This window comes from Augochlora pura, unplaced genomic scaffold (genome assembly GCF_028453695.1).
Source record: "Augochlora pura isolate Apur16 unplaced genomic scaffold, APUR_v2.2.1 APUR_unplaced_8981, whole genome shotgun sequence".
Taxonomy (NCBI): domain Eukaryota; kingdom Metazoa; phylum Arthropoda; class Insecta; order Hymenoptera; family Halictidae; genus Augochlora; species Augochlora pura.
In genome coordinates, this window is record NW_027589814.1 from 25,867 (window position 1) to 53,566 (window position 27,700).

General features: G+C 39.4%; 5 protein-coding genes across 6 annotated transcripts; 2 read left to right on the forward strand and 3 right to left on the reverse strand.

Annotated features, from left to right (window-relative positions):
• The first annotated feature begins 1,487 nt into the window (after positions 1-1,487).
• LOC144478184 (uncharacterized) lies at positions 1,488-14,455 on the forward strand. Of its 2 annotated transcripts, XM_078195922.1 has the most exons (9): positions 1,488-1,645; positions 4,062-4,202; positions 5,055-5,179; positions 5,463-11,402; positions 11,672-12,083; positions 12,199-12,618; positions 12,693-12,894; positions 12,969-13,163; positions 13,244-14,455. In XM_078195922.1, the coding sequence occupies exons 1-9, from the start codon at positions 1,533-1,535 to the stop codon at positions 13,427-13,429; spliced, it is 7,734 nt and encodes a 2,577-aa protein (XP_078052048.1). In that variant the 5' UTR covers positions 1,488-1,532; the 3' UTR covers positions 13,430-14,455. The 2 variants fall into 2 exon arrangements, with proteins under 2 accessions (XP_078052048.1, XP_078052049.1); XM_078195923.1 differs by lacking the exon at positions 4,062-4,202.
• Positions 13,906-16,349, reverse strand: LOC144478188 (dynactin subunit 3). Its single transcript, XM_078195926.1, has 2 exons — positions 15,299-16,349; positions 13,906-15,090 (listed from the first exon to the last, which is right to left on the reverse strand). The coding sequence occupies exon 2, from the start codon at positions 15,087-15,089 to the stop codon at positions 14,517-14,519; it is 573 nt and encodes a 190-aa protein (XP_078052052.1). The 5' UTR covers position 15,090; positions 15,299-16,349; the 3' UTR covers positions 13,906-14,516.
• A 607-nt stretch (positions 16,350-16,956) lies between these two features.
• Positions 16,957-24,152, forward strand: Hs6st (heparan sulfate 6-O-sulfotransferase). The gene is made up of 4 exons (XM_078195924.1): positions 16,957-17,569; positions 18,630-19,033; positions 19,403-19,582; positions 20,743-24,152. The coding sequence occupies exons 1-4, from the start codon at positions 17,131-17,133 to the stop codon at positions 21,058-21,060; spliced, it is 1,341 nt and encodes a 446-aa protein (XP_078052050.1). The 5' UTR covers positions 16,957-17,130; the 3' UTR covers positions 21,061-24,152.
• Positions 24,153-24,294: 142 nt separating this feature from the next.
• LOC144478187 (SPRY domain-containing protein 7) lies at positions 24,295-25,628 on the reverse strand. The gene is made up of 4 exons (XM_078195925.1): positions 25,325-25,628; positions 24,847-25,124; positions 24,687-24,789; positions 24,295-24,613 (listed from the first exon to the last, which is right to left on the reverse strand). The coding sequence occupies exons 1-4, from the start codon at positions 25,428-25,430 to the stop codon at positions 24,516-24,518; spliced, it is 585 nt and encodes a 194-aa protein (XP_078052051.1). The 5' UTR covers positions 25,431-25,628; the 3' UTR covers positions 24,295-24,515.
• A 339-nt stretch (positions 25,629-25,967) lies between these two features.
• Positions 25,968-27,282, reverse strand: Rpl35a (ribosomal protein L35A). The gene is made up of 4 exons (XM_078195927.1): positions 27,216-27,282; positions 26,450-26,706; positions 26,153-26,311; positions 25,968-26,057 (listed from the first exon to the last, which is right to left on the reverse strand). The coding sequence occupies exons 1-4, from the start codon at positions 27,280-27,282 to the stop codon at positions 26,034-26,036; spliced, it is 507 nt and encodes a 168-aa protein (XP_078052053.1). The 3' UTR covers positions 25,968-26,033.
• Positions 27,283-27,700: the final 418 nt, after the last annotated feature.

A 27,700-nucleotide genomic window follows, 5' to 3' on the forward strand; every position in this document is an offset into this window, starting at 1 on the left:
ACGGGGTTACGTTAACAACGATCACGTGCGCTAAATAAGCCTAAGCAGGTAATACGTATTTCCAACCGGTGGTTCGTGATGCACGGTAATTGAATTCTAATGTTCCCTGGTGAACATATTTCCCATTACATAACAAGGTCGAAAAACCGACATACTTGAGAATAGATTCTTGCTTGAGAAACGTTACGTGCGATCTTTTTATAGATCTGCGATGTAGTAACGAGCGCATTGTTCTATTTACCATTGGGCACGTTCTTGTAAACCACCCCTACGAGCATCGCGATAGAGAATTAAACAAAGACTGTTGCCGAAACGAATTGTAACTTTTATCAAGAATCGAGGTATCTATTATAAGATCTCTTTCTTGTGCTTAGTGCAAAGTATGAATTATGAAATCGTATCAGAAATTGTTCGCTGCTGGATTAATATTCGAGACTTTAAAGATCATTCGGTAATTAGGATATATAACCTATAATACTTAAAAATCTGTAATTCTTAATATATAGCTATAGTTCTTAAAAATCTATAATTCTTAATATATATATTTATAATTCTTAATATAAACCTATGATTCTCAAAAATCTATAATTTTTAATATAATTCTGTAATTCTCAATATATATCTATAATTCTTAATATATACCTATAATTCTTAAAAATCTATAATTTTTAATATAATTCTATAATTCTCAAAAATCTATAATTTTTAATATAATTCTGTAATTCTCAATATATATCTATAATTCTTAACATATACCTATAATTCTTAAAAATCTATAATTTTTAATATAATTCTATAATTCTTAATATATAATTTTTAATTGCACATAATCTATACTTCTCTTTCTATATTTTTATTCTTTACTTTATTTTATTCTACTTCTCTATCTTTTATTTCAAAAATGAATTTTCTCTACTTTCATCATTATTTCTATTTATCGTATGCACTAAATAAAACAACACTATAACATAAACTACGTGCTATACGCTTGGCTGCAACACGTACATTTATCAAAACAACAACTATCGCTAAAATTATACTCGACTTACTTAAACAACGATAATTAGTTCCTTAACATTTGTCGACAAGTGTTGGAACACGTGTAGCGAAATTGTCAATTAACATTCCAAAGGCTCGTAAAAATCCGGGAATGTGTTAAAACACGCTTCAAACGCAACGAAACAGCGTTAGAAACTGGGAACACTTAAACTCTGGTTCGAACCACGAACCATCGACGGGTTACCGGTTTCCTAGCAAGCGGCCTGGACCAGTCGAGGGTTAAAATCTAGCATTCGTTTTGCCAGTTTCCAGTAACGCTAGGGGGCTCCGACGATTAATTTATGCGAGGGGACAAGGTTTCACCGGCTCGAGGCCGAAAAACCCGGGAACAACCGGTTATGATACACCCTCGCGTGCTTATCGGGCACGCCGGCGAAGGAGAACGTTAACTGAAAAACGATTTCCGGTTTTGTTTTCCCGCAGACTCTGGCAAGAAGGAGCAAATCGAGGCCGTGAACTTGGAGCTCGTCTCGATGAGGCCTTACGCGGGCAACAATCAAACGAAGGGCCAGGAGGCGTGCGAGGTGCCGGCCGATCCCTACGAGGAGTACTTCGTGCCGGTGAACGAGCATCGGAAGTACATCAGGTAAACGAATCCGATAGTCAACATTACCAACTATATAACACGATCGATCGCCTCTACTCGTTTCTCTGTGTGTTCTCATGGCTGTTTTCTTAACATCGTATTAACTGTCCATTGTTCACCAGCCCGGCGGGCGCTAAGATCACTTTGGGTGTTTGACAGGAAAACACTGTGAATAACGAGCGCGCGCGCGCGCGCCACCCTGTGTACATCTCGTTCAAAGAAAAATTCGGTCTCGTAAAAACCGTTCTCAGACGTTCTCGCAAACACGCTCGTTTATTCAAGTATTCCGATCATGAGAGAGGAACGATTTGCATAGGTTTGTGGACAACACCGACTCTCTCGTCCGTTTCTGAATCGGCGAACGAGATCCAATTTACGCTTACGCGAACGCAACCGACGACGCGACGCGGCGACAGGGGGGGCACGAAAAAAAAAAAGGAACATGGCGGACAGAAGCGGAACGAACGAAGGTCCGCGGTACATTACGAGATATACATTCACCGATGGAATGGTTTGCGACACGATTCGTGTGTCACAATGTTCCATAGGAAAATGCACGAGTGGACCGTCTATTGCAAAAATGACCGTCTTTCGTCAAGCCTGTGTGCGTAACCCGTGGTAGAAATAAAACTCTCCGCCGTCAACCTCGAACCGTTTCGTAACACGACGGTCCCCGGGTTCACCGGTTGTGCGAGCGCTCCGAGACGGTTTTAGCGGAACGAGTAAATCTCGCTGGAATACCGGCGAGAATAATCTCTCGGCTCGCTCTGCGATCGTTTAGCAGCGTGGCGTAGTAATCCAGTCTTTTTGCTTGCTTCTCGCCTTGTTGGAACCGATAGTGATTGTTCGATGTTTATAGATTTTTAGGAAACGCAAAATAAACTCTATATGCGCCCAAAATGAAATTGTTTAAACAGTTGAATAGCTGACGATGCGACGCTGTTTATGGAAGTATAAACTCGTCCGATTGTTAGAGGCTGAACGCCTAATTTCTTTGTACAGCACTGATACGATACGTCGAACAATAGTCGATGTAGAACCTTCGCACGGAGCATATAAATATAAATTATAAGTATATATAAATATTGATTAATTACTATGTTAAAAATATTATAAATATTAATTATTATAACAAGTAAATTAGTATACAGAAAAGCTATGCATATTAGAGGCAGTGAACACGATCACAATTATTAAAATAAATTTTAAATAACGTGAAAACGTACTATTTCCTATAATTGCGAAAAGATGACAATTTAATCCTAACGTTGAGGAGTCGTATAGAATAATTGCATCGATATTCTACTGCCGATTTGTATCTTTAACCCATGAGTAGTCCTACTTTTAATTAATTCTATCTTTTATGCTGCTGATTAACATAACTAATGGACAATCTTATCTTATCTTGCTGTGCTTCCGATGCTACAAGGAAAACATGATCTCCGATTACGAATCCAGTGAAAATGAATGTTGTTATATTTTCAGAGACAATTTTAAAGGGTTAATACTACAGAGAAAATTTTGCATAACTATAGCAGCACTTTCTTAGCTGATTCGGACATTGGAATAAGAATGCGTAAAATTATCAACATCTATAAAATTATACATATATATTAAATATTGTATTTAGACTTTCCGTCAGATGTAATTATTCAACCTCTTTTTAATAGTTATTGACAATCGGCAAAATTGTAGAAAATAAAAGTCGAATAAAAATGTATTTCTACTTCCAATAGTTTTGGCGCACTAACAATAACGTAAAAGTATTTCTAAATTCTTCTAACGACTTCACAATTTTGCATGTCGTCTAACCATTTCTGCTACAAACGCATAAAATCCGCAATCTAATAATTGTAATCGATTGGGTCATGCGTGATCCATTCAAGCAAATTCTCGAATATCAATTTCTTCCTCGTCCAAATGCCAAAGACAGACCCTTTCGGACTTACATCTAGACTTGCGTTTCGCTTTCAATTTTATTTAAAAAATAATTTGTTATTTGGCGCAGAGTACGTTTAATCATATTACATTAATACTGTACAGTTATGCGGCAGTTGGAGAACATTTAATTATACGTATCGTACGAAACAAAGAGGGGCAACCTCAATAAGATGCGATCCAATGTTCATTCGTTATCGTACCATTTCAGTCGATTTGTTTGCATTCTTGCTCCATTGCCGATAGCAAAGTAAAAGTTTCGATAGCTCGACGGTCGTGCACCTAGCCGTGTAAGAATGCGAGGCGATTGTTTGGTCCGCGCGACAACGTTTGGTAGACGTACCCTAGATCACCTATGCACCGCCATACATCATCGCTGCCGATCGAAAAAAAAAAAAAAAAAAAATCACCATCACACACCCCGTTCGCCCACCTCAGTAGAGAGTTAGACGGTGTTTTCTGTTGTCACGGTACCTAGCAGGGGTCCCGAGGCCGAGGTTGAAACAACCGTGGCTGGAGTGCGTTTTGATTTGGGCCCCGGCGTCGGCCGCGAGGGACTCAGCCTGAGAGACCCCGCCGCCGGACTGGTCGACTATTCCCACTGGCTGACAGCCCTCAGGTACATTGAAGGACGCTTATCGCGGATGAGCAAGAAAAAGGGAGAAGGCTCTGTGCTCGATCGGACGAACGGTGGATGCGCACGATCGCGAAAACTAACCCGCTTCTCGCTGCTGTGAATATATATATATTTTTTTTTTTTTGGTCGACTGTGTTACGACTGAGCCTGATGAGTCTGACGGATGGAATGCAAACATCTCACGATTATATCCTATCACAGACCATATCATTGCACCGTGGCGACACAACCCGTTTAGAGACGCGGGGTACCAGTCGCATGGGAGAGAGTCTCGTTTTTCTTTTTCATTTTTTTTCGGAACGCGACCGTCGAACCGCTTCTTGCATCTCTCGCGTCCGGAAAAACGGACGAAAACGACGGTGCGTGGCCGTGCGTCGCCCTGCTGCGCCACTTTAAAGGTTATCACGTCACCGATAATGAAACGTTCACAAAACACCCACGTCACGAAGCTGACATGCCCACACATGGACACACTGATAACAAGCATATCGTGTATTCCGTCGCAAGGGTATATTTCATTTTACTTCGGTCCAATTTCGGTCCGTCGATACCCCCCGACAAACATTGGCGACCGTTCAAGGTGCAACGTGTGCGACGATCGTGCCGCAACAACGTTTTAGACGAGACAACTAGATCGTTCACGATACAAGGTCTTAGTATGGTGTCTGTTTGTCTAGGAAAGCTTCTAATCCCATAGCTGATCGCTGAAGAACGACTACGATATTCACGAGCACAGCCGCTGTACAATATACGCTTATTTTGGGTCCAGGATGAGGGTGAACGGACGCGTACGTGGTCGCCTCTCCATTAATTACGTCTCAACTTGTGTTACAGGGGTGAGAAACTGTATGTCACCAAGGACAAACGATCCAGGAGCTCGTATTGGAGAAGGATGGCCTGCTGGGGCTGCGGCTTGTTGGTTCTGTTGGTGGCCGTCATCATTGCCATTTTAGCCGCAAGTAAGAACGATTCTTCGGTTTCTCATTATTATTAATGTCATAGCTAAACTATAAATATACCTGAAATCGTGATTTAAATTACCAGATTGCGAATTTTATTTTGGAATAAAAATTAGAAGACCAAGTGCATAGCAATGAAAACGAAGGATTAGAAAATGCGGATAACTCTTATTTAATTTTTAGTTCACATAAAAATCGACGAGATTATAAATTTCATAAATATTACGACAACAAAATAATATAAATAATAGTATCAAAATTAAATTATAAAATTTTGTTGCAGCTGGCGTGATATTGACGCAAGAAGCGTCGGAACCGCTGGAAAACCTGCAGCAGACCAATTCACGGCAGTTCGGCGACGTCCGAACCTCCGGTAGCCAAGAGTACATGAAGAATCCGCCGTCTAGTCCGCCACCGGCGACTTCGACTTTCCCACCGTGGCATACGACGGACGAGACCCTCTACAAAAATGTTCCGAGCGCGTTGGACGGGTTGATGCAGATCGACGAGTTCCGCTGGAACGACGAGTTCCAGGACCACAAGTCGAGAATGTACAGACAGGTCTCCACGGAGATGGAGGAACAGCTGAAGAAAATGTTGCGTCCCGCCGATAACGACACGATAGTGAAAGTGTACAGCATAAACAGACAGGGACAGGTGAAGTTTAGAATAAGTTATCCGCCGCGACCGATGGCCGAGGAGACGCAACGCGTCATCGAAGAATCGCTGCAAAGCAACGGTAACATGGTTGGACAGTACCATCTGAACCGACTGACTATCAGCAACTTGGTCGACGAGTGTCAGATCGAAAATTATGGTTGCTCCGATAACTGCGAATACGATTATGCCGTCGGTATGTTCGTGTGCTCCTGTGATTCTGGGAAAACGTTGGACAATGGTGGCAAGCATTGCGTAGACAGGAATGATCTAAGCAACGTTGACATGGACGACGAGGTACCGGAAACGAGCACGGAAGTGGTTCACTATTATGTTCAAGGAAGAAGCAGAGGACCTGGGACGTCGTTCGAGCCGAGAAGACCGGACGACTGGGAGCATTCCGAGGAGAACTCCGAGCCTGGTCATTTCAAGCACGCTGCGGGAGATGTTGGTAATGACCATGACCATGCCATGCATGACCATGACCATGCCGTGCATGACCATGACCATGCCATGCACGACCATGACCATGCGGACAATTCGAATGAACATGACCATGTACACTGGATGCACGATCACTCTGGACACTTTACAACTGAACAAACGACGGAATCTGAGAAGTTAGGGCCTGCTGCGGAGCCGGAACCATCGGCCGAACCCGAACCTTCTGCAGAACCGGAACCTTCGGCTGAACCAGAACCTTCGACTGAACCAGCTGCTGAGCCAGAACCTTCTGCTGAACCAGCTGCCGAACCAGAACCTTCGGCTGAACCAGAACCCTCAGCTGAGCCAGAGCCTTCTGCCGAGCCAGAGCCTTCTGCTGAGCCAGAACCCTCGGCTGAGCCAGAACCATCGTCTAAACCAGAGCCCTCTGCAGAACCTGAACCATCTGTTAAACCTGAGCCTTCTTCAGAACCAGAACCATCGGCTAAACCAGAGCCTTCAGCCGAGCCGGCTGCCGAACCAGAACCTACAGCTGAACCAGAGTCTGCAGCTGAACCAGCACCTTCGGCTGAGCCAGAGCCTGCAGCTAAAATGGAACCTACGTTAGAAACTTCAGCAACTCCAGAACCATCTGCTGAACCCGAGCCATCAATAGAGCCAGAACTTTCTGTAGAACCAGATACGTCAGTAAAAATGGAACCATCGACCGAACCGATGCCTTTATCAGAACCAGAATCTACCACCGAATCGGGAGCTGCGACGAAACCTGAGCCAACAGCGGAACCTTCGGCTGAACCAGAACCTTCTGCAGAACCAGAACCATCAGCAGAACCAGAACCAGCAGCTGAACCAGAACCATCAGCAGAACCAGAACCATCAGCAGAGCCAGAACCTAAAGTTGAGTCTTCATCCATGGAGCCGGAACTTTCAACGAAGCCAGAGCCTTCCGCTGAACCTGAACCATCTACGAACCCAGAACCCGTTGCAGATGAGAAAGCAACCGTACAGCCTGAACCTTCGGCAGAACCTGAACCCTCATCGGTACCAGAACCGTCTGCTGAACCAGAATCAACTATGGAACCACAGTTTTCTACAGAACCCAATCCTACCGCTGAACCGAAGCCATCAGTCGACCCAGCACTCCTCTTTGAGCCTGATTCCGCCAGTGAGCCGAAACCCGCGAACGACGAGACTGTTGAACCTAGAATGACCACGGTGCCATCTACAGAGGCAGAGTCTTCGACGAATGTAGAAATTCAAGATAACGTTGACGAAGTAACTCACAGTATCGAAGAGGTATCTAAACCAGAATCATCTACCGAAGCTGTTTCCAATAAAGCTGAAACGATCACTGACGCGCCGTCCACTCGATCGCCAATGGAGGCTACAACCATGATGCTCGAAGGTGCGCGTTCTACGGATATGGAACCAGAATCTACAACGCTGTCAGCGATCGAAGAAGTCACGGGCAAAGAAATGACAACCGAACGGATGATTAGCGACAATGTACCTTTACCGGTGATACCTTTGATGACGGACAACGAACAAGAGAAAACATCGAGCCGTTCGTTCTCGAATGATCACGTGGATGGGATCACGCCGGTGGTTGACACAACGATGAGAGAAATGGAAGGTGAGAATAAAATGACAACGAGTCCTATGGAAGAGCACGGATCTGTAAACCTTGAAGGTGCAGCCGAGAATAAAACATTGCAAGATGAGGTCGGTGAATATACCACGATGAAAATGGATGACGGAGAAAGCACAGAGCCTCCGACAGATTCTAACTCTTTGTCGACTCCTAAACCCATGGTTCCTGAAGTAGAATCTACCACGATCTCGAACATGGGACCTGAGACAACACTTGTTCCCGCAGACTCCGGTTCTGAGAATACGACAGAAATGAATGTTATGTCTGACAATAGATCTGAAACGAAATCGCAGAGTACCTCGACCATGTCCGAAACCGTCGAGTCTTCTACTATGGAGCCTGGAACGAGTCCGCATGATATGAACGTTATCGACCACATTCCCGCAACTGGCTTCCCCAAGCTACCAAAGAACTTCGGTCAGAACGTCGAACCTCTGATAGAGCCACTAGAGAATAAAACGGAGGAGCACATCATGATCATACCGAAAGAAGAATCTCCCGAGATACAAGACCCCCACGCGATTATTCCTCAGCTGACACCCGAGCAGAGCAACAAACCGGCGAACGCGACACCGTCCGAAAGCGCAACATCGTCGGAAAACAAAGTCGAATCGTCCACCGAGGCGATTAAACCGGTTTCGAATCAGTCCGCGAGTCATCCGAGCGAGAACGTGGTCTCTGCTGGAGACTCGATCCGTTACGAGGACACCGTGGACCATTCCACCAGCCATCCGTTGCACCCTGTCGTGTATCCTGACAATTTGGTCGATCACGGTCTCATTGTCACCGAGAAATCGGACGTGGTTTACGACAAGCACGTCGACGACATGTCACCGTTCTTGCCGGACGTTCAGAAGGAGAAGGAGGTGAAGAAAGCGCCCAGGCTGGACAAGGACGAGCAGGACGCGCCGAATCCTTTCGACGGCCACGTGGAAGACGTGGTCACGGATAAGATCATGACGGATCATAGCACCACCGAACGAAACTTAAATGAAACAGACGCGAAGGATCCAGACGTGGTGAACGACGTGCGTCCGGAAGTACAAAACAACGGACCAATCAGCGAAGAAGATGAGAGTAACAGAGTAAACAACACAGAGCCGAGGGAACAAGAAGGCTCGATGAAAGAATCGTCTCTGTCGGATGTGTCGAAGGTTAATGACACTGAGACGCAAAACGGCTTAAATGCTTACAATGTTATCAACAAACCTGCCAATGATAATATGCACGCGGATCTTTCTACGGAGGATGAAGAAGCTCTGAAGGTGGTGCCGTTGGAGGAACAATTCAAGGAAACAACCGCTAAACCTAATAATACAGATCAGGGCAAGCTTGAAGCTTCGACAGAGTCTTCGACGATTGCGACCAAAGTTGAGGATAACAAGTACCCGGAAGAGTCAGCTGCCAGCAACGTGACGACCACTTTGGAGAAGCCCGAGGAGAACGCTGTCGAGGATCAGTACAATGACATCAACGACGATCGAGAGATCACCAAAGATAAGGGAACTGGAAGACTGCTGGTGAACAACATAAACTCGGTGGAGAATAACGAGCAGAAACCGTTGAAGCTGACCGACACTCAGACGAAAGTTTCTACGAACGACACCGAAATTACGTCAACCACTGCTGGTAGCATCGCGGAGAAACGTGTCGAGGATGCTAAATTGACCACGCAGATACCAGAGCTGCCGATGGAGATACAACAGGAGATGTCCACGACCGAGAAAATCGACAGCACGACCGTGACCGAAGAGACTCCTCGAAAGGACAACGAAACGGATGCGAACGCCGGGCACGCTAGTTCGGAGAAGGAAGAGGTCACGACGACCCAGGTGCCGACGACTCATGCGAACTCGATGGAGACAAAAACCACTGCTCAGGTGCCAATACTGCCGGAAGAATTGGAGACCACGGAGAGCGAGTCAGTGCTGACTACCTCGACGATGCAGCCGGACACAGTGAGAAAGATGAACGATAATGAGACTATGAGTACGCAACAATCGACATCGATGAACAACGAGACGAACGACGCTAATAAAACCGAAGATTCGGTCAACAGTTCGGAAGAACGCGACAATAAAACGAACGACCTTATAGCGAGCGCGGTGGAGCACTTAGGCGGCAGGAAGATCGATAACATCAAACCGCAAATAGACGTTCCGAATGTGAATCAAACCGACGAGGAGACCGTAACCGTTCAAATTTCAACGAGCACCGAGAATTCCACGGAAGCGAGCGAATCGATGCCGAACGAAACCGAGACAGATAATCCGACGATGATGGAGGTGCGCGCGAACTCGACCGAAAATGTCACTTCGAGACCGACGAGCAACTACAGCACCACCGAGGATATAAGACCGGTTACGGAGATCCTCGAGGACGACACGCCTGTAGGGTTCGTTTACAGAACGCTGTTCACCACCACCACGACTCCGAGGACCGTGCTGCCCGACTTGAACGTAGGAGAAATGTCCGAGGAAGACCTGAGGGTGATCCCTCTGGAGAAGAGTTTGGATATGAAGAAGAAGTCGGTGGACAAAAAGATAGTGGACAAGTACAAGTACAAGAAGGAAAAGGAGCTCGATCTGGAGGCCGACGGAGAGGAGAACGTGGTGACCGACGTCTCGGATCCTGTGATGCTACCTACAGAGCTTCCTCAACCCGTCACCGCCAGGATCACGGATCAAGCCGCCGTCTTAAACGACGCCGCGATATCGAAGCTGAAGATCACGGAGACCACCAGCGGATCCAATCAGACATTGCCGAAAGATTCGGTCGGAGAGAATTTGGATACTGGAGCAGGCGCGATAGAAACTAGCACCAAGAAATACCTCAGCTTCATTCCTGTTTCCGAGGAGATTAATGAACCGGAGCCTGTCACCGAGCCCTACTTCTATTTCCGGCGGCCGAACCTAGTGAACTTTACGACAGCCGCTCCACCGGCAGTCGGTGAATCATCGGGCGAAGGACGCACGATAATTGACTCGGTGAAAATTGCCGAGTCGGATGGCACGAATGCGAACGAAACGGGTTCGCGGGCTTCGATGGTCCCGGGCCCGTCGTCCGTTGCCTCGCTCGCGCAGGAAGCGAACGTAACGCCGGTTACGAAAGGGCGTGACACGGATCCCGCGTCGATCGGCCACATCGACGTGTCATTCTTGAATTTGCCACCGAACGTCGTGTTCTCGAAGTGCACGGCCGGCCAATTCCAGTGCGCGAACGGTACGTCCAGGGACGGCGCGTATTGCGTCAAGCTGTCGGCGACATGTGACTCCGAGAACGACTGCTCCGACGGCTCCGACGAGTTCAATTGCGTGGAACGAGGCTGCCCTGGAAATTTCCAGTGCGCGAGCGGTCAATGTCTAAAGAGGGACCTCGTATGTAACAAGATCCTCGACTGCGACGACGGCACCGACGAGAAAAACTGTGATAAATGGGAATGCCTGTCCGATGAATTCCGGTGTCCCAGTGGTGAGTCCTTGCTGTATCATGCCCGTTCGGAAGATCGTTAAATGTAAATAAGGATAACGACGATTTAAAGAAGTGAAAGGAAAAACGAACGGCCGGCTAGTTAATGGGCCCTGCCTTGAATATTAATAGACTGGTTTTAGAATCGATTATGGTAAATTATCTTAAAGAACAAACATAGATCTATGGAGCCGGTAGAATTGATAACGGTCTGGAACCGCGGTTTCGAGATCCGGCGCGTGTTATTGTTAAACGTGTATTTATCGTTTCAGGGAGATGCATCCCGAGCATCTGGCAATGCGACGGTAGACCAGACTGCGAGGATCATCGGGACGAGTACCAGTGCAATGAGAGCTGCGGAAACGACGAGTTCCTTTGTCCGAGGGAGAAATGGTGCATACCGTTGACCTGGCGTTGCAACAACGTCAGCGAATGTGCCGACGGTGAAGACGAGAAGCTCTGCTATTGCGACGTCGATCAATTCAAATGTAAAAGCGGAGGATGCATACGAAAGGAGCAAGTTTGCGACGGAATAGAACATTGTCCCGACCATTCCGACGAATGGGGATGCTTGATCGCCAACGTGGCGATGGAGAAGAATCTCACGGATGGACAGAAGGATGGTGCGATCGGGGGCAATGGCGGACAGGAATTGAACGAACGAAAATCTCTGCTAAAGATAAGGTAAATTAAATGGATCCTTAATTCCCACCCAAAGCAATTTCTTCTTCTTCGAATTCTGTTTCAATCTTGCTCGAATAACTTTACGAAAAATTTATGTCTTGCTCTCGCGTTACAGACGATTCGACGGTAGCTACCGCCTAGTTTGCTCCGACGGATGGAACGAAGAGTACAGCGACTCTTACTGTCGAGCTTTAGGGTTCTCCGGCTCGGAGACAACGGAATTCTTGGACTGGGATAGAAGCCAGAAGATTTTGAGACTGATATCGAATTCGCGTTCCGATATGCCGCTAGTCAAGAATTTAGAACCCGTGGAGTTCTGCATCTCCGAGAAAGCCGTTCAACTCTCCTGCCAAGAATTTTCTTGCGGTACCCATTACGGGGAAGGGCCCACTGCCAGGTTGGTCGGTGGCACGCCGGCCAGCGAAGGACAATGGTCCAGCGTGGTTCTGCTGAAGGAAACGAAGTACGGTGCTGCTTGTACGGCGAGCGTGCTGGGACCCATGCACGTGCTCGCAAGTTACTCTTGTATACACAGGTAATTAGTAATTTTCACGCGATGAAAAATATTCCGAGGAATTGTTTTTTCACCGAACTGTCTTCTAACGATAGGCACAAACAAAGCAACGGCTGGCAGCTGTTCACCGGTGAAAATCAACTGAAAGCTCATCAGGTGAAGAGCATCATTCCTTATCCCCAAGTGAAATACAATCAATTCTTGTACGACAACGACATCGCGTTAATCGAACTGGCCAAGCCGTTGACTTTCTCAAGAAACGTCAGCGCTGTTTGCCTGCCGAAACAACCGTTCCAGGTATGTACTGTTTCGTTGATAACTTGACAAATATCGAAGATTCCGATTTACACTTGGTTCTCTTGGAATTTTAGCCAGGCCAGATTTGTGTTATGGTGGGATGGGGATTCCCTGTGAACGGTGAGGTAGATCTGCAAAAATATCTCAAGTTTCTGCCGTTGCCTACTCGTGACTTGGACGAGTGTAACGCGACGAGTCACTACGCAGGAATCATCACGAAGGACAATATTTGTGCTGGGTTTACCGATACGGATAAAGGACCTTGTTATGTAAGTTTCCTTAAATTCTCGTTCTCGTTCGATCCTCTTGTTTCATTATCAGCTGATTTAATTGATATCGTTCCTTTCAGAACGACGAAGGGGCGCCTTTAATGTGCTTCAGCGAGTCCGGCGGTGGTTCCGGAAGATGGGAAATCCAGGGTCTACTTAGTCACCATAGCAGATGCTCAAGGGGTCATCCAGCAATTTACTCGAGCGTGGAACCCACGCTGTCTTGGCTGCGACAGTCTGTGCCCGCTTTACAAATGCAAAGTTAAAAAAAAGTCGGGCGGTGTCATACTTTCGTCGCGAAAGCTACTACACGAAATGAATTTGAATCACGAACGCGTATTGAAATTTACGTTGCACAACAAATTCGGGGGGAAAAGGAACTGAAGGTGTTGAATTTCGAAGTTCCTCTATAAAAAAAAAATATAGTTCGGAGGAAAACCAACGGGAAAAAGATGTACTTAATTTGTTCTTTCTTTTTACGATAAAAATCCGTCTACAATTTCAAACAGTATGTTCCTATTTATGAATGCGAAGAATGCGCTCGACGGATAGCACTGAATGGCCATAATTCGATTTCTACACAAAAAAAAAAAAGAAAGAGATGTAAATGATTCTTCTTTTTTTTTCTATGTTATTGACTAATGGGTAGGATATTTACAATATTTTGTGGTAGGAATGACAGTGGTACACATAATTGGCAACACGATACTTATTTACAATTAAGAAATTTGTAAATACTGTATAAAGTGACTGTTTAATACGATTAACATTGTAAGAGATTTTTTACAACTTTAGCGAATTGGGTCTCTTCGACTTAGGAAGGATACTGAACATTTTGTTGAATACTAAACAGTTTGGAAATTCAACTTCTATTGGGCTTGTTGATCTTCTGATAGCGACCGAGTTTTATGCAGTGTCTCTCTGACGTTGTAGCATACTACTGGAGTGGTACTAGCAATAATAAAGCATTGTTGATTGAACTCTGTGACTATATAGAAATCGACAAGAACAGAAAAAGTATTTATTGCCAATCTGAGAGACCGTCATATGAAATACACCCATACTCGTTTAGAAGTTTGTCTCAGAAATCCTGTAGAAAGGATTTCTGGCACGAACAGCGGATTAGGATATGAAATAGATAGGATAAATGTATATAATATATAAGTATTTTAATGAAATACATTGTTACGAAGAGATACAATAATAAAATATGTTCATGTATGCATAGTCACTGATGAATGCGTAAGTATTTTTATATATTAAGGATAAAGAATAAATGTATTTTAAATGAATTCAACGCCTCTTTTATTTTCAATATAATACATTAAATAACTTTATTAATAAAATCACAAATTAATTTTCCTTATCTACTTTTTTTTTTACCATACTTAATTCTGCTGCTGTTACTGCCGCATCTATAGTAATGAACGACTTGGTAATGCTAGTTATTACTTCGTTGTACTTGGAAAAAACTTCATTTATGTGACTGTTCAGATCTTGATTATTTTCGTGTATTTTCAGATACGACAGGTTCAAGTCGTTCAGTTTTTTAGATAATTCTGGTACATCTCTTATTTTATCTGTTTCTAGTACAGGCATCAACTCTTGCATCTGATGTAACATATCACAGTTCTGTTTAATTTCCGGTGCCATTGTGAGCAGTAACTGTAGCTTGGCTTCTATAGGTAACTCTGTACTGTCGGCCACTGGATCTAAGTAACGATTCAATTCTGGTAATCGCTGTATTAGCATGTTAGCATGTTTACGTCCCGACATGGCGGACGAGACCAATGTATTCACATCTAGAAGACTATGAATCACAGGATTCTCTGGCGGTGTACCGTTATTTCCACTTGCCTCTTTCAATCCGAACACACACTTCTCCAACTCTGCTATTCTACTTTCTAGCAATTCAATAGTTGTCATTCTAAATGTTAAAAAAAAAATATAACAATTCACATTTGCATAACACGTTAAACGTTGCGTGCTTTTAATAACACACTAAATTTAGTAACACATAATATAAAAACTCAAGTATAAATTACTAAAGTAGTTCAAGTTGACATAACAATCGAGTCTCTGGCATACCTGTTATAAATCGCAATAAACATGATTGTACAATGTATATTACTTACGTGGGAGGATACAGATGCGGGGACGACAAAACTTGAACGCATATAATCAAAACGTATAAATATTACTCCTTATAAGAATACACGATTGTTTTAGAACACAGTATAGAAATTTTGACAGGAGGAACAAGGTTATAGTGTACTACTTTCGTTCTGACATTTTGTAAAATTCAATACGTTCCTATAGGCCGTTGCTAACTTCAGAGTAATAGTAAATGGCGGCAAATTGAAAACTAATATTACTAATAATATATCTATCATGTTGTTTTAAACGTTCCGCATTGAATTTAACCAGCAATCAAGACGAATATCATCTTAATCAATGATAGATTTAATCCTTATTTGGTATGTTTACAATAACAACATTGTGTACACACGGTCTTAATGAATCACGTTTTCGAACGTTTTGTTATGAGTCATGTTACAGTGATGAGCATTGCCACTGAACGCTACATTATTAAAAACTGTGTACTACAAAAATAGTTATAATTAGAATAACGTGTGTTAATTGTTTCCGTAGATATTCAATATTATTAAACAGTAAACACTGTATAGCTCGAGTCACGAAATTTTCTCTAAATCTCGTCTTGGTGAAACGAGAAAAATCGTCGCCCGAAATAGATGCGGCAAGAGAGCTTGCACAGGCACACGGTGATATTTACACCGGGCGAGACTCCGTAAGTTTACACTTTTAAATAAACTTTGTTGGCCCTTCTTCTCTTACCTACTTAAGAAACTGTTACAAAACGAATCTATTATTGTAAAGTAAAAAGCAATTAGAAGTTTCATTCAAAGTCTGTCATCATTATCAAGCGAAGCGGAATATGTACATAAATGTATATCTTATCTGAATTTACATAACGCTTAGGCAACTGAAAGGCAGGAATTTATGGCAAATTCATTTTTTGTTTCGCTATTGCGAATAAGTTGAGAAAAAACGATAGCGTTCTTATGTCTTTCTGTAATTTCTATAAATGTTCACTGTATGCGTTAGTTTCCGTTACATAAAATATAATTACCGATTGTCCATGATCACCGGCCTCTATTACCACGCTCGAACTACTTAAAATCTATGTATAAACTAAAACTACGCATTTCTCCGCTACGACTTGTGCGAATCAGCATAGTAGTGGGAGTAACGGTTCGAGGGGGTGGGTTCGTGGGCAATCAGTTGCCCAGGCATGATTCGAATCATTTTTTCAATTGTTTCAATAGCCGTGAATGATTAATAAAAATATTAAACACGGCAATCGAAAGATCAAATTACTTACGGCAACGAAGTGTTATATTCTCAATTGGAATGAAACTTTCTAACGGTACGCAATGTCACGGATTTGCATTCTGCGCGACAGAGATACAAAATGTGGTTCTCTGTCTATTCATTTGCAAAGTATAAACTCGACACATAATTTTTCAAAAATAAATAGATGTCATGGCTAATGCGTGTAACATTAACTCTTTCGAAACTGAAAGAAGATCTTTCTATATACATACATCAGTTTATTTAAAATTCTATTCCGATACGTTCCTATTTTAACATTAACAGATGCAATCGTTGTTGTTACATCTTTGCCTTTTTCGAACGCTTATTGTCTCATAGACCTCACTTAAGGCATCAATTCAAATATTTTCAGAATACGACTTACACATGCCCTTTTGCCTTCGCGAGTCACAGAAACGCCAGACAATATCCGTAGAGTCGCATTGAGGGACGGTGGTGGGGACACGAAGTATCTGTCATGGCCGACGTCCGCTGGCAGCGTAGTTTTGGTGAGGCCGTGTCGGCGAACGGTGCACGGTGCGTCCAGTGGTGAAAAGAAAGATGGGGCAGAATAATGGGCAGACGGTCAAACGAAGAAGTCGTTAGCGATCTCTCGGTCCTTGTACAGGACGATTTATGCGAGAGGAACACGACGATGGAGTCACGAACACGGAGGACTCGGCTGCGCAGCGTTGTAGGAATATGTCTGTTCCTAGCGCTGACGAGCATCATTTATCTCGGGTATTTTTGCCCGGATCATGTGTGTGCACTGACAAATCGTGAGATCAAGGAGTCCGTAAGACTATCTGAAAGTCTGTCCGCTGGCCCTGGCTCCGGTCTGTCTTCCGTCTCCATCGAATTTGACAAAAATGGCCTGCTTTCGGTGCATCCTGCTTTTAGATTACAAAGCATCCAAGGAAGCCTTGGTTACGACGACGTGTTTACGAATGAAACCTTCCAGTTTGATATCAATGCACACGATGTCATCGTTTTTCTACATATTCAGAAGACTGGTAAGTAATAACTGCGCTCTTCGTCAAATAAGGACAGACAAATTTATTATTTAAACAATGACTTTTACGTGGTAAACGTAACATTGGTATAGCTCGTCGATGATTTCATAGAAAAATATTTTATTTCGATCGACTGTATATATTTACATAACTATTTCATTAAGAAAACAACATTTGTATTACTAGTGTGCAATGTTATTTCGTATTTGATTTTTAATTATTCCGTAATGAGATAATTTTACGTGACTCGAACATCAATGTTACTCTATCCGATTTTATGTTGTGATAGTTAATTGAATCTAAATTGTTAATGAATGTAAAGCTTGTATCTTAGATGATTACAGTCACTGTTGATAAGAAAAGGGCTCAAATGAATTTTGTCTTTTTTTCCAACAAAATTTTTGAGTCTATTTAAATATAGTTATCTTTCTTAAAATACTGATGAAAATTTTAATTTTTTAAGTATTATCATTTATTATGTTTATAAAGCTCTAAATTATTTTATGATGGTATAAACTCTAAGTATAGGTTGTTTTTATCATATAAAAATACAGCAATGTTGTAATAAGCTAGTTAGTCGGCAAACACATATTTTCTCTTAACTTATTTAAACATAGATTTCTTTGGCTGAACACCTGCCAATCCTATAACTTAGTAAAAAAGACGAAATCACATACTTTCTGACCAATGTACAACTGAATCTTTGCATTATTCATCAGGCACTGTGAGACCTGTAGACCCTATGTTAGGAGGGACAAAGAACAATTCAGGGATGTTGTCTTGCTTAATATGCTATGCATGCATATGCCTGTTTCCTTCTTATTCTCTAAGTACAAGCTTCTTATAATCTTCTCATCATCGTGATGCGTATCGGCAGTGGACAAAACTTGTAAAAACTTGTCTAATGCACCAGTTACCACACTAGTAATTATCTGAAATTTGCATATGCGTCATAGACATCTGGCAAACATGACATTAAACAACTACTAGTAAAAAAAAATTCTCTGTAGAAATGTCTGTCACACGTTGCATAGACGGTTTCATAATTTCATATTTTCAGGGGGAACTTTATTTGGAAAACATTTAGTCAGAGACCTGGATCTGCAGAGACCATGCTCTTGTCAAAGAAGGCGCAAACGTTGTTTTTGTTTCCGTCCAAATCGTAATGAAAACTGGCTTTTTTCGCGGTATTCCACTGGTTGGAAATGTGGTTTGCACGCAGATTGGACTGAATTGACCAGCTGTGTAGACACTGAATTGAACAAAATTGAAGGGGAAGGAATAAAACGTAGATACTTTTATATAACTATTATAAGAGACCCTGTTGCACGATATCTGTCTGAGTTCAGACATGTGCAAAGGGGTGCAACATGGAGAGGCGCGCGCCACTGGTGTGGAGGAAGCCAGGCGAATATACCGCAATGTTACCCTGGATCCAGTTGGCAGGGAGTCTCTCTGGAACAGGTAATGTTATTATGCAATTTCTAACACTATTTAGTAATTTAAATATATTACTGTCACTTAGTATGTTCATAAAATCAGAACAGAACCTTCTTTCGTGAGTACAGTATTATGTAAATTATCTCTACAGGGCTTTCAGATTTAGAAACACATTAAGATAAGCATTTTCCCTTATCTCAAAAATTCCTCTCTTCCTTCTCCATATAGATGTAACTATTAATCAGAAGAACAGTTGTTGTATTGGACAGAAATTATAATTTCAAAAGAGTTATTGAAAATAGTATAATACATTTTGTATGTCTGGAAATAGAAACATATTATTTATAATAGTGTTAATACAAATCATTTTGATGACCTATCTTGTTTATGTAGTTTATGGCGTGTCCATATAATTTGGCAAGCAACCGCCAGACCAGAATGTTGGCTGATCTATCAATTGTTGGTTGTTACAATTCTACACTCAGCAGCTTGGAAAGAGATCGGCTCATGTTGGCTAGTGCTAAACACAATTTGCAATTCATGCCTTTCTTCATGTTGACAGAATACCAAAAAGTAAGAACACCTTTTTTTTGGTAATGTTTTGAACTAACATATTCGCACGTCATTTTATTGTCTTTTATTAATGCAATGTTTTTGAACTGTTTTTAAAGAATTTCAATTCACTAATGAGTTAAAAGCATGCAATATTTTAAAACCAGAGTTTTTTTATTTGTTTTGTATGTTTTTCAATATTTTTTTACGTTCAAAATTCTTATCCACACTCGACCTTATTTTTGAACACGCTTGCGCCAGCTGTATAAACATGGTTTACAATACACTAGAAAATCATCTGTTAGCAAGTAGCTCTTGATGTAAATATTTATCTTATCCACCATACGCGGACGATGAGTATCCCGTAAACATCCCGCTTCTTTGGACGTTTAAGTAATATATAAAATGCTCCGGTATTACTTTACCAATACTAAACATTTTAAGTTGGCTAACATAACATTTGTAATCCACAATCTTGCTTATAAAACACAAGCTACATATTCTGATCGGGCTGTGGGATTTTAATTAATTCTTTAACAGTTCGTCTTATTCCCGACTAGTTCAGTTTGAAATCTGGATGAACATTGTTGCTTCCATCGTAAATATTTAAAACTTTGTAACAAGAATAATAAGAATTAAGGTTTTAAAAATTGGCGGCCATTGATGCCGACGCTTACCTTAACGTTTCCATGTTCCGAAATCGGATTCGATGCGCAACGGCTTTTGAAACTGCACGCTTGACATTTTTACAACCGCTTTAAATTTAACCCTTATCATTTGCCAAATGACAGAATAAAAGTATTCAGAGCGGTTTGCGTTAATAATTTAATTAGCGTTCATCGATGTAGTTTATTCCTTCTATAAAGATGTATGTTTATTATTAAAAAAAACATCTCTACTGAACTTCGACATTTTTTAAAACTGGTGATGGATTAGATCAATGTTCTTCATTTCTTTTAAATAATTAATTTATTATATATATTTTGTATTTTCTAAAATATGTGTTTACAAGAATTTACTTTTGAATGAGCATGATGTCTGATCGTATTAGATAGTAGGGAAAAAATTTTCCATTAAAAATAATTGTTATTACTGGAATTATTGCACATTGTGAATATATTCTGTTATTTTATAATAAAATTAAATTTATTATATAAATTTCATTGTTTAATATCGACTAGGTGGGACAGTATTCTTTTGAAGAAACATTCGGAATGAGATTTGCTGTTGCATTCGAACAACACAATGCAACATTAAGCGCTGCTACCATGGCTACCCTCACTTCAGAACAATTAGATGCTGTGCGTAGGCTTAACAGATTGGATCTAGAACTTTATGATTTTGCGAAGAATCTTGCATTTCAAAGATTCAAAAGGCTTAGAGATCGTGATCCATATTTTGTACAACGATTTCAACATCTTGGTGAGCTACCTTCTAGACAAAGTGCAACAGAATTCAATTGGGATTCTGTAATTGAAGATACTACAGACATTGAATGATTTGTAAGTATGTTATAAATAGACACTATCGATGCTTTGCATTCATAGCTAAGCGAAATAAGGTTGCTCTGAGTCTGAGCATCTCAGGGAATCATCCTTGAAAGAAAATGTATGTAGGATTATCATGTGCAGACGACTGCATGTAACTTACCAAAAGTGTTATAGAAATTAACTTGGATAAGACCAAAGAGAGCTCGGAGGATTCTAATGTGAATCCTCTTCGAATAGCTATATCTGAAAGATATATGTATGTGAAGGAATGACACAAATTTTTCATGATTTTTATAATATTCATAAATTTTCTATGTAAAGTTCTTCCATATGATGCAACTTTGATTACAATACTATATTTAAGCTTCAAATTTGTTAATATCATAATTTCTTATGCAACAATAATTTTTTAAGTCAGACTCTTCTTTATATACTTCGAAACATCAATTCAGAGGTCTAGTATTATAATTCAAGTACTTATTTCATTATTAAAAAAATATATAAATTGAAGGAACCTTAACGTACTTCCGCGACCATTAGAATCTTTAATATATTAATTAATACGTATCATTTTATTCACATTCGCTGTAATATTTCAAACGTGATATATTTCTATGCTTCTAGAAGTGAGATTATTAATGTAAATTATAAATGAAAGTTACATTAAAAATAGAGAAATTTATTTTTGTTATAAACGAAACGAATTGTATTGGCTTTTTAATTTTTATTATATATTTTAGTAATTCTTTTTTAAATTAAGGGAAAACCTTATTTAGAAACCAATCGTTTAAATTATAAAAATATATCAAAAAATATGTTACATTAGAAATTTTTCATTAATTTTCATATGAACTTTCTAAAAAATGCTCCACTTTGCTAATTCATTTCCGAACTGCTAGAAAATAATGATGAGTAAGAAATTAATTCTCCGTTGACCTTCAAATGATATGTAAGACTTGTCGATGCTACGGATGTCAACGTGGTTGAGAACCCCTGGACGATCACAGTTCTATATTCCTAACTGGTACATTACGGAGATAATAAACTTAATACAATGCGCGGCATATATAAAAATTTCTATTTATAGTAATTTTCAATGGAAGAATAAATGTTACAAATTAATTTTGTAAATATATCTAAAAGTATATATTTTTTAATAGAATTATTTGCAGTGTTATTTAAACAAAGTGGTATTAGGTTTAATAAAAGCGATCTGTACAGTTTAAACGATAAACCGTTCATGTAATGTTTGAATGAATGATCATATCTTGGATAAATATGTCTAAGATTAGATGATAACTGCTAATCATTTAACAATGTAAACTGTTCATGGTCATCCTACTTAAGTCCATACTACATGTGTATATTTTATTAAATTCATCAAGCCTTTAAATAATTCTATTATACGGAGATATTAAGACATCAGATTTACAATTTTTGTAGTCTTCTTTTTGGAATTAATCAACTTACATTCGCTATATCACGTGAAAAATAAGTTATTTAAGAATATTATATAGTTGTTTAATGCATTAGAGTTGCATGTGCAATAAGACTTTATGGGTTACCATTATAAATATTTCATATCATCCAGTCATGACGTAAATGTAATATGTCCTACATATGCTATATATTATATATATATATATCTAACTAGTTTTAGTATTAAATCTTGCAAGACGAAATTGCAAATGCTCTCTTTAATATCTTATTCGTCTTTTATATGATTATCATGTATTTTAATTTGTATCACAAGTGAGTGCCATGAATCACATAGAAAAAATTGATCTGTTTTTTTTTTTTAAATATTTGCCATATAACGAACTATTTGTATTAATATAAATATCTATAAATGTTTTCTAGCTGAGGTTTTAGAAACTACGATTGATCTTGGCCTATGTTACATAACTAGTTGTTGATTTCTAGACAGTGATTGTAAACAGTTAATATCTACTGGCATTTCCCGGAATTAATGGAAGCCATATCAGTTTCTACATATGTGTTTTGCTTTCAATGACTAGTATGATCCCTTTAAAATGTGCAAAGCTATAAGCAAAAAATTAACTTAAAACTGCTATCATGTACAGATCAACAACTTGTGAACAATCTATTTGTTAGCTGTACACATAATATTAAGCATGTAAAATTATTAGCGATAATGATCATTTAAAAATAATGTTAAGGACCAAAGATTTAATAAGTGTTAACAAAGGTGCAGAGAGCTTGTCACAAGCAAATTGTATAAAAAAAAAACCTTTTATATGTTCTTAAATAAAGCGATTGTTATAATTGCGATTTATATGGGAAAGTGTGTTACACATGTTTCCATTAAACATATAGGTACAATAATTACAATAATTAGAGGTATCCACTTGGACCGAACGTGAATGATTTTCGGAGAAATTAATACACTGATGCATACTTTTAATAATATAATGCTATTTTTGCGTATCTATCTCTATGATGCATCACATTCTCGTAATTAATCAGAAATAATGGAACTAAATCACACAGGGTGTGCAGTATTTTGAAATACATAGATGCAACATAATTAGAGATACCATTAACTATTTTAACAATGTCTTAGGTTTTAATAACTGCTATGTTTCTCTGCCACTTTTTTATTCTGCGTGTTGGTGTGATTAGTGGGTTATGTATGCAAGAGAACGATTGTAACCATTGTAAACAATGATACAGTTTATTAGAGTGTCTGTGTTATCAACATTGTAAAAATGTGCACATACTCATTGGTTTGGTGTGAATGAGCGATTAGCTTAAATGTGTACAATATCAAGCTCTTAGCACGGGATTCATTTATATAAAAGAAAATGAAAACAAAAAGCCATGACACTAGCCTAATAAAGCAATATATAGGCCTAAGCCGTTGGTACCTTATGTAAACCAGTGTACATACCATACCATTAATTCTTTAAGGAACAATAAATTGTTGTGTATACAATATTATATACAATCTTATACAGACATATATAAATACATAAAAAAATATATATATATATTATATATAAAAATATTATATGTAAGTTGTACACACATATTTAAAATTATGTTATTTGATTATTAAATAATTATACAAGAAAAGTATTAAGTTATTTTTATAAATATAAAATTTAGTGAAATATTAACCCAGGTTAGGCAACAGTTCTTTTTTACAGTACAGTTTTAGCTTATTAGTCTTAATCTTTTTGAATATTGTCTTAAAGGTATTATTTAAAAAAAAAAATGAGATATAAATTAAGATGTTTATTTTGCAATTGCTAATTAAATATATTTATACATTATTATTAAAAGAATTTGTTCTTCATAGAATTATATCTTAAGACTTTCTGTTAAGATTAGAATAATTTCCCACTTTGTTCTTTCTGTTACATTATTAATAGGATGGACATATAACATTTTGATGTTTCAGATCAATAAAGGGATTAACTTTGTAATGTCAGTTCATTTTGCTAAAGCAACGATTGCTCTAACATGATTTTCTCAAAACCGGCAGGTGATTGATGGAAAAAGTTATCCACAATTAAATCTAGAATGGCCCCATCATCCACTATAAAGAAAGATTATAAGTTATGCATTAAAATACTCGCAAATCAGAAATTGTGTAATGTATAATATATTACCATAAAGTATTGGATACACAGTTCCTTTTATCCCTATTATAGGAGTTTCCGTAGTTTTTCCATTTATGTAGAAATTAAGTTCTATATGGTCGTAAGATATACCCTAACAATTAAAAAGAAATATTATCAAATGAAGTTGTCGTTATAATTTCCTACTTACTATAATATCTCCTTCTTGAACTAGAGTCTGAATTTTATGTAATTCTTGTTGATTATGCCTTATAATGCCATCAGAATTAAGGGCCCAACTTTCTGCATCGTTCCCACCAATGGCAATATTTAGATCCGTTGATTTCGTGGCTAGTCCAACTGCCCATATACCACTTTGTTGTATTTTAACTTCAAAATAGCTCTTACTTTGAACAAGAGGAGCATTTGTTAAGGCACCACCACAACCACACACTCTTAGACCATCTTTTACTATCACAACTTCATGTCCTGTATGAATATAATACGAGTTCTATTTACACAAATTAGATGCAAAACAATTACTAAAAAAATTACTATTGTTACAAATTTCACATCCTATCTACGCAAACGGATAATTTATGCAAATTTCGTGATGTAAAACGGTTACCATTTCAAAATACTGTAAACTGCTATTTCGATTACAACATATTATTACATATTAAAATTACCCATATGAGATGTATCTAAAGCTATAGGATTCGGATGTTCCTTTGATGTTTGAGATTCGGCGAAACCAAGGCCGTCAAAACAATTTCTCAGACAGCAAAACATCATTCTTGTTGTTTCCTTTTAGTTCGTTCAAACAAGCCGATGCGGCATCATGTCAGTTCGAGGAGAAAAATGTCTTCTTTTTCTCCTGTAAAAAAAGAAACCACAGACGCGTCTGAATTTTTGCTTCTCTATTAGAGAAAACTTAGTCACTACACAACTCCTAGATATGATAACAGCTTGATGCTACGTACATTTCAACGATGATACAAATTTCGATGTGTGAGTGAACTACACATGTATGCACATATCATAGAAAATGGCTTCCTTCCAAATCTGTCGAATCAATATTAAAAATTGAAAAATGCCAAGCAATTGTAGTGCGTTTTCTAATAAATTTTATATTGAAAATAAGCTCTCTTAAATAAATATATATGTAATCTATAGTGTTTATTTCAATGAATAGATTTAAGGTTATGTTTTGTCGACAGTGTTTTGAGGTTAGAAGAAATGTACGTACTCTAGTACATAGAAATTAAAAACTAAATATATGCGAAAGTATGAATTAACGTAAAACGTGGATTATAAAATATTAGACGGGTAAAAAGTAAAATTACTTTATTTAGTACCAAAGTGGTTATTTATTTGCTTATTTTATACAAGAGATATTTATATCCGACTGGGATACATCATCTGTAACAGAAAAGAATATAGATATTTAGTTTAGATGTTGTACGATAATCTCTGTAAATTATATTAAACATTTCATTCTATATTGTGTAACGTACAATCCTGATACGGTGACCCATAGCTTTAGCTGGCAGATTTCTCTTAAATTTAGCTCGTACCGAACCACTGGTACCATGAGGTCGGGTTACTTTGCCCCAAATAGCCCTGACTTTTGTTTTTCTGCCCTTCTTGCCGGGAACAGGTGTCTTATTCTTTGCCTGCAATGGAAAATCACAATTGAGACACACAGTTGTTACAATATCTATTTGAAAAATTCATGTGAAGAATAAGTTACGGGTGTTTCAAAAAGAAAGTTAACTATATTAAGGAAATAAGATAAAAGTACGATAAATTACCTTATATACATAAACGCATCGTTTTCCTACGTAAAAGTCCGAGTCACGTATACTTTTTGCCCCATCGACTTTAAGTAGTGCTGTGTGTTCATGTTGATTGCGAAGCCCACGCTTGTAGCCTGTGAAAATGGCTTTCGCATAAAGACGCCCGTGCCTTTTGAAGGGCCTACTTTTCAATGCAGGAGGTTCCACCGGAGTCTCCTTTGGCTTAGTCGCTTTTGTTTTAGTTTTTGCTTCGGACAGCGAGACTGCCATTTCTAAAATAAACAAAATGGGTCAGTCTTTTTTTAATACACCATACCGTATGTTGATTTCGGACGTCACGGAAGCATGGTAGCAACAATAAATTTCAAACAGCACGGATAATGTTATTGTACTCGTAAAATAGTTGGCAGAACTTTTTGGTTATGTCAAACTGATGTTCCAATTGTGACAGAAAACGAAGCGAGATACCACTTTGACAACGAAACGAAATGTTTACTGTTCGGTATTTTTCCTAGATTCGCACAAACATTGAAAATATATCATATAAGAAATTTATGATAAAGTACACGTTCTTGTTGTTATGCTACGGATCGCCGTGTGAAAGACAGGCTCCCGTAATCCGTTCGGATCAATGAAAAAATCGAGAAATTCCGTAATGAAAACGTTTACGTGATATCGCAGGACAATTATGGACAATCCGAGACTATTATTATTGTATCGATTCAATTATTTTAACATATTTTAAACAATAAATACGGGGATCAGACACCGTAACACGTACCGGATGTGTATCGCGAACTAAAAGAAACAGGAAACCTTAGCCCCCTTACGGTAGAGGCTTCAAGCATCCAATGCGATAATGCAGAGAACGATTTGACCGATCGTGAATTTCAGAAAAAACTTCTAAACGTTTCGTACAGATAGCGCTGGATGTTCCATTCTTAAAAAATTAATAGCACGTTTCTCCGATTACTCGAATTGTAATTTAAAAAATAAGAACTCACGTAATTTGGGACTAAAATTAATAGAAATTTATTTTACGTCGAAGAATTTTTCCTGTTAACAATCATAGTCTGCGAAACAAGTGCAAACGGGTCTATAGCTTGTAACGAGTTCTCTGCGCGGAAAAGCTGTAAAACGGGCAGCGATTCTTTTCGTCGCGACAAAGAAAACATTGTGTCCGCTGGTCGTCGTTGCAGATGTCTCGGCAGCTTTTATGCTGTCTCTGGCGATGAGAGTTCTCGCAATTTCCGTGTTTTTCGTTGA

Coding starts and splice junctions, on each gene's coding strand:
- LOC144478187 (XM_078195925.1), bottom strand. CDS start 25,430: ATGATGTTTTGCTGTCTGAGAAATTGTTTTGACGGCCTTGGTTTCGCC. Junction 24,790..24,846: donor TTCAAGAAGGAGATATTATA/GTAAGTAGGAAA, acceptor TTTAATTGTTAG/GGTATATCTTACGACCATAT. Junction 24,614..24,686: donor TGTGTATCCAATACTTTATG/GTAATATATTAT, acceptor CTTTCTTTATAG/TGGATGATGGGGCCATTCTA.
- LOC144478184 (XM_078195922.1), top strand. CDS start 1,533: ATGAGGCCTTACGCGGGCAACAATCAAACGAAGGGCCAGGAGGCGTGC. Junction 12,084..12,198: donor AAATCTCTGCTAAAGATAAG/GTAAATTAAATG, acceptor CTCGCGTTACAG/ACGATTCGACGGTAGCTACC. Junction 12,895..12,968: donor TGCCGAAACAACCGTTCCAG/GTATGTACTGTT, acceptor TTGGAATTTTAG/CCAGGCCAGATTTGTGTTAT.
- Hs6st (XM_078195924.1), top strand. CDS start 17,131: ATGGGCAGACGGTCAAACGAAGAAGTCGTTAGCGATCTCTCGGTCCTT. Junction 19,034..19,402: donor AGGGAGTCTCTCTGGAACAG/GTAATGTTATTA, acceptor TTGTTTATGTAG/TTTATGGCGTGTCCATATAA. Junction 19,583..20,742: donor TGTTGACAGAATACCAAAAA/GTAAGAACACCT, acceptor AATATCGACTAG/GTGGGACAGTATTCTTTTGA.
- LOC144478188 (XM_078195926.1), bottom strand. CDS start 15,089: ATGACAACTATTGAATTGCTAGAAAGTAGAATAGCAGAGTTGGAGAAG.
- Rpl35a (XM_078195927.1), bottom strand. CDS start 27,282: ATGCTTGAAGCCTCTACCGTAAGGGGGCTAAGGTTTCCTGTTTCTTTT. Junction 26,312..26,449: donor GATGCGTTTATGTATATAAG/GTAATTTATCGT, acceptor TTTCCATTGCAG/GCAAAGAATAAGACACCTGT. Junction 26,058..26,152: donor TGGGTCACCGTATCAGGATT/GTACGTTACACA, acceptor TTTCTGTTACAG/ATGATGTATCCCAGTCGGAT.